We start from the raw sequence: 12,364 nt of genomic DNA on the forward strand, positions 1-12,364 counted from the left end.
AAGAGAAGAAGAAACTACAACAACATCTAGAAAACAAGTAACAAAATGGCAATAAGTACATACCTAACAATAATTACTTTAACTATAAACGGACTAAATGCTCCAAAAGACGTAGCATGGCTGAATGTTTATAGAAATAATACATATAAAAACTTTCTCAGAATGCTGGCTGACTACATGAAAAACATACTGCCATTGTCAAGCCCAATGCTAAACCAAAATTTGAAGCAGATAAGGATCAACCCCAAGAAATCTTCCTTCTTTCTTTGATACTTCCTTCTATCTTGCCAGATCCTCCTTGATGCCACCTAAGAATTCATTTCTGCGCTTCTCCTAGGCACTGCTCCCAATTTAAACTGCTCTCTTGATCTCTTTCTTGAACCCTCAGAATTTGTCTACTACTCTCTGTGATGAGAGCCAAACTTAGCTTTAACTAGGGTGTTTATCGTTGATTAATATGAGTGCTTCACCAGCCAACTCTCACAATAAATGAGGGCTCTGGTTTCCTTAATCAACTCCATTGCTCTAAGAAAACAACTGCTTGGGGAATACTGTGGTTTGAATAATGCCTGTCCAAAATTCATGTCTACCAGGAGCCTCAGAATGTGACCTTGTTTGGAAATAGGATCTATATTGGTTTGCTAGGGCTGCCATAACAAAATACCACGGCCTGGATGACTGAAACAACAGAAATTTCTTTCCTCACGGTTCTGGAAGCTTGAAGAGCAAGATCTAGGTGTTGGCAAGTTTGGCTTCTCCTGAGGCCTCTCTCCTTGGGCTGTACATGGCCACCTTCTTGCTGTCCTCACATGGCCTTTCTTCTCTGTGTACACATCACTGGCGTCTCTTTTATGTGTTCAAATTTCCTCTTCTTATAAGGGAAATTATATTGGATTAGAGCCCAGCTATATGGCCTCATTCAACCTTACTTACCTCTTTAAAAGCCCTATCTCCAAATACAGTTGCATTCTGAGGTCCTGGAGGTTAGGGCCTTAACATGAGTTTTGGGGGAACACAATTCACCCCATCACAGGGGCTTTGCGGATATAAATAGTTAAGGATCTTGGGATGAAATCATCCTGGAGTTAGGGTGGGCCCTAAATCCAATGACTGCTGTCTTTGTAAGAAGAGAGAACTCAGAGAAACACAGGGAAGAAGGCATGTGAGGATGGAGGCAGACATTGGAGTTATGCTGTTACAAACCAAGGATGCCAGGAGCCACCAGAAGCTGGGAGAAACAAGGAAGCATTTTTCCCTGGAGCCTTCAGAGGGAGTGTGGCACTGCCGACACCTTGATTCCAGAGTCGAAGCCTACGGAACCATGAGAGAATAAATTCCTGTTGTTCAAAGCCACCAAGTTTGCGTTAATTTGTTACAGCAGCCCTGGCAAACTAATATGGGGACTCCAAAACATCTCTCTAGCCACCAAGCATCTCAGCGCCTTCCTATAGACAATTGTATATAAAGAGAGTCCCGTGTTAATTCTTCAGGAGAGAGTTTATCAGTAGGAATTAAAAAAAAATCTCTGTTTAGCTCCAGATTTCAAGTTTCATAATCTATTCAAATATTTATACCTTGAAAGAACAATATATTTAATTTGTTGATTCTCCCCCAAAATGGAATGTTTTAGATTTACTTATAGTTTACCTCTTGTATGTGTACAAGATACCCATAGACAATTTTTCTCCTCAAATGGCTAAATTTGCACTTTACGTTTAAAAGTGAGAAGGAAGAGTAGAGATAAGAAGGAAGGGGAGGAGCAGAAACAAGTAGTGTAAAAATGGTTTGAAATCTTCAATCGTGTGAACGTTCCCTGAATAATTCCTTCTTTTTCAACTAGTTTTAAAATAGAGTGGCAATGGCTCAAAACGGCAACTGCCAAAATGTTCAAACCGTATTACATGTAAAAGCCACACTATACTAAGAGAATTTTAATGTGTTTTTCAGACCAGAGTTTGGAGTGAACTTTTGGGTCATAACTGTTCCTATTTCATTGTACTGCTAGAACAACGTGTGAAACTATGCTTTTGCACTTGCCTTATTGGCATTTCCCTATTACCTAACCTAAAATGTACACTCACTGTTAATATCTAACTGCCAATGTTTTGGGGCATAATTTGTAAAATTGACCAAGTCTATGTACACATTTTCACAGGAAAGTGGTAACCTATTTACTTCCTAATAATCTGCTTAGACAGTATAAGGAATTCACGATTTGGAACATAGTCTCTAAATGTGTGAAAAGCTAACCATCTTACACATACAGAAATGCCTTCAACTCTACCCTTGGAATTGTGAGGAGGCAGATGCAGAAAAGTAGCAAACCGTATGAATCTAATGCTTTTGTGAGCAATTAATCTTGTTGACATACTTATATGAGCTTGCATAAAAACGCCTGGAAAGCATGCTGGTGAATTCAGTTCTTCATTAATATCGATCGTATGCTGTCCCCATTGTGTTGGGAGCTACTTAAAGATTACCTACAAAAGTATTCCAGCATTATCAATTTTAAAACTCCCTGAAGCCTCTTGTATCTTGAAAGTCTGCTTATACTTTCATATTAAGAGTGATATTATCAAGTGTTGTTGTCTAATCAGATAGTTTGGACTTTTATGAATACTAATCAGAGCTGAAGCTCGTAATCACCACTCTGTATCCTTCTTTGTATACCTGTGAACATTAAAGATGCAGACTTTTGAAGGGGAAAGGAACTGAGATTGCTCTTGTCTGTCTTCTTTTTCTTTTTCTTTTCTTTTTCTCTAAATGGTGGAGAAATACTCATTGTTTGCAAATTTTGCTGTGCTATTAAATTGTGTTCAAAGCTATGTATAAGATTTATATATATGTATATAAACTAGTTTATATGTATATATTTTTAATATATGTAAATACATAGTAAATTATATATATGTAAATTGCATGTTACAGGAAAGATGTGACATACCCTAAATATACCAAAGTTTAGGCAGCAAAAGTTAAGAACATGGTCATATTACAAACGTTAGTTAACATGATGTTGTTAAGGAACTTCTAGAATTAAATTTGCAGATACCATTACATAAACAAAAAAGTATATTAATACTGAGCATGGTATATTTGCAGTAAAAGGGTACCTATTAAAATTACCTTAAAAAAATGAGGCGCATAAACTGGATAACTAAGTATTTTCTTGTGCTGTGTGCTTACTCTTCCAGCTGCTGACAATTTTAATTCCATTCAAAGCATTTATCACAAATTACTAGCAAAGTGCTCAGCACGTAATAGGTACCTAATGAACAAATATTATTTAACCTGAAATTAGAAAAAACAAAACAAAACCTCTGTGTCCAGCAAGGTCAGGGTCAGTGTCTTTCTTTTCCTCACAGTATAAGCAACAATATATGCTATAGGTGATGCTCATTATTTATCAGTGTGTCAAGACCTTAAAACAATACTTACTTTCGGTATCAAAATAAAGAAGATTATTGGATGGAGGGAAAACACAAAAACAAACAGGAGTTTCCTAGGATCTCTGATTCGCATATGATTAGCCCACTTATCATTTGGAGAAAGAAACCTGGAAACTGTCGATAAATATTTTAATTTTTGCTATTTAACATCAAACCCAAAAACTTTTGTCTACCAAGCAGATTTGTGAGTTGAGACCTTAGGCTACATGTATTATGCTTTCTTCCTTTATGTACTAACTTATATTCTGATTATTTTATCTTGCTAATGCTTTAAGTGAATGTCTTTATTTACACAGGAACTGTTAAATTTGGAGACCAAAACACTGTTAATGAGATTATACAATCTTACTGCTTTTATTATATATTTGCCAAAGAATTAAGGCACATGTAATGTTATGCAAAAAGTGTACATTCTAATGATTTGTTGTTGACAGTTTTAATACCATTGTAGATGTAATACTCTTGAAGCTTAAACCATATTAGAGACAGAAAATATTGGAAGCTAATTATAAATTTAAAGAATTTGAACTTTGAAAGGTATAGAAAACCTGGAGAAAGTATCCTAATTAATTACCGAGTGAAAAGCCAAAAGATATTGCTGTCTTATAAACCTAAACTTGAATGGGGTTTAGGCAAAAGATGTAATGGCTGTCACTCATTAACTACCATATCCTTGTTTATTCAAAATGTATCAAACACCTACTGTGTGCTAACCATGACTCTTCCCACAGAGAACTCATGGTCTAGTGGGGAAAAGCGACATGTGACTGATCAACACTCTGTCAGGAATACTCTCAAAGAGTATGTACAAGGCATATAGCATTAGTCTCATGGTATAATTATTAGGGACAAAAAAAAACAAGAACCTGTATATTGAGTGGGGTCAGTTTTTTTCTTATCTTCACAGTACAAGCAACAGTATATGCAAACAAAGTATATTATTACACAATAATATTGAGGAAATAGTCATGTTTGACAGTGGATTTCAAACATAGCTGAAATGGAGTACTGTTAGCATAGCAGAGCCTGTCTACGTTCATAATATCTAATACACCCTGCCCCATTTGCTGAAAGTACTCTGAAATATTTCCATTTAGGAAGGCTTTGGAGCCCTGTATTATTTATAGGAATGTGCTGAGTGAATTCATGTTGATTCTGTTTGCCTCTGTTGAGAATCACGTATTAATGTGCAGATCTTCAACATGGCAGGAAGTGTGGCTTAATGGAAAGGCGTAGATTTGTAGTCAGGCAGAGTGTGTTAAAATCTTGGCCTTTCCCGTTGGACATTACTTGACCTCTCTGAGCAAACCTGTTTTCTTGCCTCTAAAACAGACATATTCTTACGGAGCCTTATACAGAATACTATGTATACTCATGTTGCTTAGCATGTAAGGCCCTTGAGAAAGGTGAAATCCTGCCCCCATTTGCTTTACCTCAGCCTCACCTTTTAAAGGAGTTTCTTGGAGGAGGAAAAATCACAGCAGCCTCAGCTTCTGTAACAGGTAATCTTTTTCTGAAACCCCCATGTCAGCTGAGGTCATGATGTCCGTTGGGGTGTTAATAAAATGAGCTCCAACCCTCCAACTCACATCTTTTGGGAATCCCAGAAGCTGCACCAAGATAGCTGGACAGGCTTCACCTACATCCTCAGGAAATACCCAGAGTGTCTAGGACTTTCAATACTTCTGTCAACTCTGTCTTCGGGTTCCTGTACCCAGTGGATTCTTGAATCCTTTGGGCATTACGTGCTGCAACACTTCTTGCCTCCTGCCAGGATGAGCCTCATGATTAGCACAGCCCTTTCCCCGGATTTCCCCAAACACCAAGCACAGGTCTGTGTGTCCAGCAGACTTGAGTGCAGATCTGGATCCTCCAGCAGAGACAGTTCACATCGCAGCTGTGCAAACAACTTCAACCTGAATTCCAGACATCACAATTTCTTCCTAGCTACCTTTCTTCACATATTACAGCCTCACAGCACACTGCGTGACCCCCTTCTCTGCCTGAAGTCTACTTCCAGCTTTGCTTTTGGGGTCTCCTGTCAGGGTTTCTCCCATCCATTCCTAAGTTCTTTCCTTTATTATGCAGAGTCACTAACTCATCCTCAGCTTCTAGCCAAGTTCTGCTTTTCCAAAGATGTCTTTGGCTTGAGTGAAAACAGTCATCCATTCCAGGCTCGTATCCGCCCCTCGTTCTTCAAAGTGACTTCCATCGACCACCCTCCTCAGAATCATGGCTTTAACTGCTCCCGAGACCTGGCAAAGGCCTTGCTATTTCAGTCTTTTTTTTTTTTTTTTAATCCTTCCTTCACCCAACTCCATATGGGGAAGGGGACAAGGAAAAGATTTGTGTGCTTTCTGATAGAAATTACATCACTCTCTTGAAGGGGCAGGAATAGCTTAATCATTTTTGGTTTTAATAATTTTTCTTCCTAGATACAATTCCTTAAACTCAATTTTCCTCATATTAAGTGGGTTTTTTGGAGCAATCACTGAGTTCTTATTAAGCTTTCTTTCCTCAACTGTGAAATTAAAAGACTGGATTAGGTGATCTCCAAGACTCCTTATTTGTTTAAAATTTTATAGTTTTTTGACTATATTTATTTGTGTTTATTTTTTCCTTTGCAGTTATGCACATGGCTATCAGTTATCAGTTAATAAAATCTGTCATGTTTTTTATTATTTTGAAATGAACTGATGAGTCAAAACTCTAACATCACTTTTATTTCATTCTCCCCTTCTCAATTAGTTGATTCTCTGTGGAGTTTAGACTTTAGAATCACACATTCTTAGTTTGAGACCTAAATGCATCACTCATAAATGTTCCTTTGAGAAATATTATCTAATCTTTCTGACTTTCAGTTTTAAAAAAATCTAAACAAGAATGGTAATGACAGCTACCTCATCCAGTTGCTGTGAGGAATAAATGAGATTATTTCTGTGAAAAAAGTTTGTAAATTATAAGGCACCGTCAAATGTTAATTAGTTTGAGAGGAAAGAAGAAGTAGAAACTGAGAAAGGAGAAGAGAGAGAGGTTCTGGAGCATGGTGTGCATCTCTTAGTGATGGGAGGAAATGATTCACATTGCCACAAAACTGATCATTGGTATTTCATCTTCTTCCTGTCTCACACAATGGCAACGTACCACCTCAAGGGCAGGTGTTGGTTAGTGTAATTGACGAGTACTGCAGAGCACAAAGAAATAGATGCATTGTTTTTAATTGGTATGGAGCTATCTGGAGAAAAATCACAGATACATTGATTTATTTTCCCTTCCTCAAAGTCAGCCCTTTCAACAAGTGAAGATCCAGATGCTGTAGAATTGCCACATTGTTTCCTTTTTCATGCATATCCTTATTAGGTTCTACAACCGTTGAATTTCACAAAATTTTAAACTGGAAGAAACTGAGTGTCAAAGGCAGCTGCTGGAGGAAAGAATAGAATGATAAAGTCTTGCTTCAAAGCAAGACAATATTGCCCAACCCCTAAGTACTTCCTGTTGTTGACATTCTATCGCACTGCTCAAAGTGACAATAGTGAATTTCCTTTTCTCTCCATAAGTCTTTATATGGCTTTCACTATGCCTGAGCAGCCTATTCACTATTGCACCCTTCTAATAGCCTTGCCTGTTGGAGCTCCAACCAGTTGCCTCAAGTTATCACTATTCTTGGGGCCAAGCCTTTGTCTTCCCTTTAGTCTTTGCTGAAACCACTTGCTCTTTTTCTTGGCTAATCTTCCTCCAAGACTCTGGCATTCACATCTTCCTACATAGTCAGATACTTAGTTTAATAACTCTTGCGTTCCTTTTCTAGTATGTACATCTTAACTATCTCTTCAGTGACTTTTCTTTCACTTATAAATATGTTCTAGTCTCTCCAATTTAAAAAAAAACAAAATTAGAGAATACTATATTTTTTCCTTGATCTTTCTTCATCTCCCAGGGAGAGCTTTTTCTTCCTTCAACTGGTCTCTTCCCTTCTTCACAACCCATAGTCTGGATTTTGCCCTGAATCAGTTAGCATCCTCCAAGATGCCAACTATAAGACAGAATTAGAGGTGCAAAAGATTTATTGGGGAGATGTCTGTGATGGACAAGGAGAGAGGGAGCAGGAGTAGGTAGGGTGAGCTCTCAGACTGTAGCACAAGCCTGTCACCTCTGAAGGGAGGAAAGGAAGGAAGATTGCATAGAAAAAGCCTCAGACTGCCATGCCATTTGAGAAAGTCTCAGTCGTACCAAAGGGACACCCCATAGTAAAGAATGTGAATTAGAGGAATCCCGAGTCAGGCAGGACTGGCCCAGCTCTACACCCCATCAGTGCTAGCCACTGGTTCTCTCCAAGGGGGTCAAGTACCACACTTCTTTTGGCCCTCCCAGGTCCCAGTCACTCTGCTGAAGTTACTTTCTCAAAGCTTAAAAACGACTATGAGTCCCTCGTCTTTATATTTGCAACTTTTGGTGAGCTACTTCTCATAGATTGGCAAACCTTGTGATTCTCCAGAAACATGTCCCACCAAAAACTCACAAATAGTCTATACAAGTGTTGCAGCCAGCTCTCCACTTCACTTGGCCTATGTGGTTATAGTCATTGGCAAGTTTATGCTACTTTCACCAGCGGGGAACAAAAGCTCTTCAGTGTTTATAACTCCAGAAATTGCCGTTCAGCAGTCCTTTTTAAACATACAAAAGATATTTTACAATTTGCAAACGAAATAACAATATTTTACTTAGTGCTAATATTTTTTGAGTGCTTAGTATATAGCAGACACTGTTCTGGGTATTTTATATGTATTTTATGTTTATATTTTATGAATTCTTTTCATCTGTATCATCACCCTTTGAGGTTGATTCTATTAGTATTGACCCTTAAGAGAAGGTAAGACTGAGGCACAGAGAGGTTAAAGAAATCCTCCAAGGCCACATGGCCCAAAAGTGGTGAAACCAGGATTCAAAGCCAGGCCATTGGTCTCCAGAGTCCACACAACTACTACATTTCCTGCACCACTAATACCCGGAACACTTTTTTCTATAAAATTAATTGCAAAACATTGACCTAATGTCTACTTTAAAGCATATGCATCATGCAGCAATATTTTTTCTGTCTTTCAGGTCCCTGCACTCCTAATCCATGCCATAATGGAGGAACCTGTGAAATAAGTGAAGCATACCGAGGGGACACATTCATAGGCTATGTGTGTAAATGTCCCCGAGGATTTAATGGGATCCACTGTCAGCACAGTAAGTTATCCACAGACATTGTGCTTTTATTGTTATTGATTGGAAAGTGTGCAAGTCATTATCATTGTTGTTTGTAGTAGAATGACAGAATCTTCGGGCAGCAAAGAGCCCTGACAGTTGGCTAACGCTGCTTCTCTCCCGCTGAATACACCACGTCCCCCACTGAGGACCGCCAGACTGTGTTTCAACCCTCCCAGTGGCATGGGGGGCTAGTCGTCTTCTGTTAGCACTTTTCATGATTGTTCAGTCAAATCAACCAAAGTATGGCTTTTTATGATAAACTGACGTCTGTCTCTTTCTTTCATGCTTGTCCTGCAGCTACATTCTTGAAACTTCCCAGGTATTATTCTGTTGATTATGTTCAGGGATGATACCCAGAACAGAAAAGGAAACTGCCCGCCTTGCCCTGTCTATGAATCAGTTTCCTCCTTCTTACATGTTGGCATTTTTAGGGTGAAAAAGTTCAATAACTGTATTATCTAAACTTCTCTCTTTTATTCCCATTCTTATTTATCCTATGAAGTTAAACAAAATATGTCCACTTGTGATGATTTTTTCTTAGAGATTTGGCTCAACATAAATGCCAAAGGGGTGGTGTGGGCCCTTAACTGCTATAGGGTTCAGCAAGACTGGAGGCCAAGGTGGACTATGAGCTGTCAGGGAAGGAAGGCTTTTAGAGAGGCTGCCACGTGTAAGCTGAGTCTTGAAGGAGGGACTAGTATTCATCAGAGGGAGGGGAACAGGGGAACGGCACTTGTAGGATGAGTCGGGAATATATGAGCTCTGAAGGCTGGAGTGATGATTAAGACCACGGTGTTAGGAATGAGTAAGGCAAGTCTGGTTGTGTCACCCAGAGCCAAATTTCCAACCACCAGCAAAAAATTTAGGGTGCCTCCTAGCTCTGAGACTTTGGGGGCATTTCTTTCTGGAGACTTGCATGGCCAGGAGTTTGTGAAATTTCTGTAGAAGCCTGTTATAGCCCTGAGGCACTTAAACTGCTTGTAGTTGTCTCTAAGAGCTCAGATCACCAACAACGCACTGAAAGGCTACTGATTTTTCTCAGGCTGGGTCCTGAGTTGGCAAGGCTGATTCTCCTTTATTGTAGCATCACAGTTCAGCCTGCCCCGTGAACACCTCAAAACATCCCCAGAAAGAGAAAGATGGGAGCCCAGAATCTTAGCTGCCTTGACAGTAACTTAATCCTATGAAGAGAAGAGTACTGACCTTACTTATTTACAAATTTTGTGATGTGGTGTCAGAGCAGTGCCCAGAGGGAGAAAGTCTGGCCGCCCCACCTGAGCCCCTCAATTCAGAGCCTCCTGCGTACAGTGCACACATTTGCAGAGGGATCCCCCTTTGAAAGGAGAACAGAATTTTCATAATGGGATGGTGTCCAATGTTCAGAGGCAGGGATGGCACCCAAGGTCAGGTCATCCTAACCTTATCTTTTCTATGCTGTGGGGCTCCAGGAGGGAGAGGATGAAAGAGTGCGATGCAGATTCTTACTGTTAGAAATCCTTAGAAGCACAGTATTTAGAAGGCTTGTGTAGACCCTAATGTCACTTAAATATCTCATATTTATTACTCTCCCACCCAGCCAACTGCTGATGTCAGGGTGAAATTGCAGCTGGTCCTTAAACCAGAGGCTGAGAAACTCTAAATCTAAGTTCTAACTAATAATGTCTGGACAATGGCACAACATTCTTTTCACATTTCTGGGCCTTCATCTTGTGAAGAAAAGCTTAGTTTCAGTTATCTTTAACAGCCTAGAAGTCCCATTGAAGACATCAAGTCATCATTTCTTTGTCCCAATAGAAGTGAGGTTGCTGTGGACAGGTGGTACTGGGGAAGCGTCCACCTGCTTCTCACTCCCACACACACAGTTGTCTGTGAATTCTTTCAAGAGAACCATCAAGTTTGGAGAAATAGAACAAATCATTTTTGTTCCCATTCTTTACAGGGAAACATCTAAGTCTTTTCTCTCATACCTTATACCATATTCAAATCAGCTCTTTAATCCACATAATCGTGTTGAATTTCAAGGCTTATTTTGAAATGCAAAGAAACCTTGTCCTTTCTGGTATCCGATCCCCCGCAAGACCTTAAATCTGTGCTAGGAATTTCAGTGGGAAGCCCAAGGCTGAGAGAGTCCCTTTAAAACTGGGATTTTGTGGTCTGAACAAACTGGCCCCTATTCCCTGAAGTGCATCATTATTAGAAGCAACAGGGAATGGAGGGGAAAGGCCTGCGTTTGGAACCAGAGACCTGGATTTGAGACCTGACCTTTACAGTTGTTGGATAAACGACCTTGGGCCAGTCACTTGACCTTTCTGTGATTGAAGACATGTAAATGGAGGAATTGAATTAAAAATAGATGATCTTTGGTTCATTCGAGCTAGGAGAGTATTAAATGGGTAGCTTGCTAGTAAGCAAAGGTTATCAAGCCTTCCTCTTTATAGATGAAATTGAAAAGGATTATATACATGAAAGTAGATTTAGAAGTGCTGGGAGCCCTGAGAACTTTTCCAGGTAGGAGAAACAAACAAGCAGCTATTTAACCCCTTGTAAGAACAGCTGGGTGTTTGGGTTTATTTTTCCCAGTGGTAATAGTTTTATGGCCCAAATTTGCTCTAGAACCTTGCTACTCTAAGTGTGTTCATGCAGCAGCATCACCTGGAAGCTTGTTAGAAATGCAGATCATGAGGCACCACCTCAAACCAGCTAAATCAGAATCTGAATTTTAGAATGATCCCCGGTTGACTCCTACACATATTGAAGTTTGAGAAATGCTGCACAAGGCTTTCAGTAGCTAAAAGTAACCATCTCATAGATTAAGGTAGCAACTTCTGGATTCAGTTATGTAACAACACACAATATGGACAGAATATTTATTGTAGATTTTGCAAATCATGACTATATTGAAAATCAAGGAAAATCAGACATATACCAATATAATATGAACATTTCCCTTGGGAAAGGAATGGAAAAAAATTCTTCAGACATTCATATGGGTGGGATTATTAATTTAGTTCTATTTGACAGAATGTGAATCTTTATCTTTTGGAATATAGCTAAATAGTTAAACAATTCTAAATTACATGATACTGAGTGGCATACGTAGTTAATAGGTTTAGTTTAACAACTAAATGTTAAATGTTTGTGAATATGTTACGAATTAGAAAAAAATGTTTCCAGTGTCAGCATTAAATATTACCTACTTCTGCTTTTTCTTTTGTAGGAAGATTGGCCCTGAGCTAACATCTGTGCCAATCTTTCTCTATTTTATGTGGGATGCCGCCACAGCATGGCTTGATGAGCGGTGCTGGGTCTGTACCCGGACCCGGCCTGCGAACCCCAGGCCGCCAAAGTGGAGCACATGAACGTAACCACTAAGCCACTGGGCCAGCCCCTAAATATGCTTTTTTAAATTCATAGATCTTAGTTTGTAGAACAGTTTTAGGTTTACAGAAGAATTAGGCGTAGAGTACAGAGAGTTCCCATATATTCCCCCTCCTGCATAGTTTCCCCTATTATTAACATCTTTCACTAATATGGTATATTTGTATAATTGATGAACCAGTATTAACACATCATTATTAACTAATGGTCATAGTTTATATTAGGGTTCACTATTTGCATTGAAAAGTTCTGTGGCTTTTGAAAAATGCATAATATCATGC

General features: G+C 39.1%; 1 protein-coding gene across 2 annotated transcripts in view; it reads left to right on the forward strand.

Annotated features, from left to right (window-relative positions):
* EDIL3 (EGF like repeats and discoidin domains 3) overlaps nucleotides 1-12,364 on the forward strand; it is a 385,268-nt gene that overhangs the window by 173,743 nt on the left and 199,161 nt on the right. For both annotated transcript variants that reach the window (XM_014857045.3, XM_014857047.3), the window contains one exon: nucleotides 8,556-8,684. In XM_014857045.3, the coding sequence (XP_014712531.1) occupies nucleotides 8,556-8,684 (129 nt within the window). The remainder of the gene's footprint in view (nucleotides 1-8,555; nucleotides 8,685-12,364) is intronic.

This window comes from Equus asinus, chromosome 9 (assembly GCF_041296235.1).
Source record: "Equus asinus isolate D_3611 breed Donkey chromosome 9, EquAss-T2T_v2, whole genome shotgun sequence".
Taxonomy (NCBI): domain Eukaryota; kingdom Metazoa; phylum Chordata; class Mammalia; order Perissodactyla; family Equidae; genus Equus; species Equus asinus.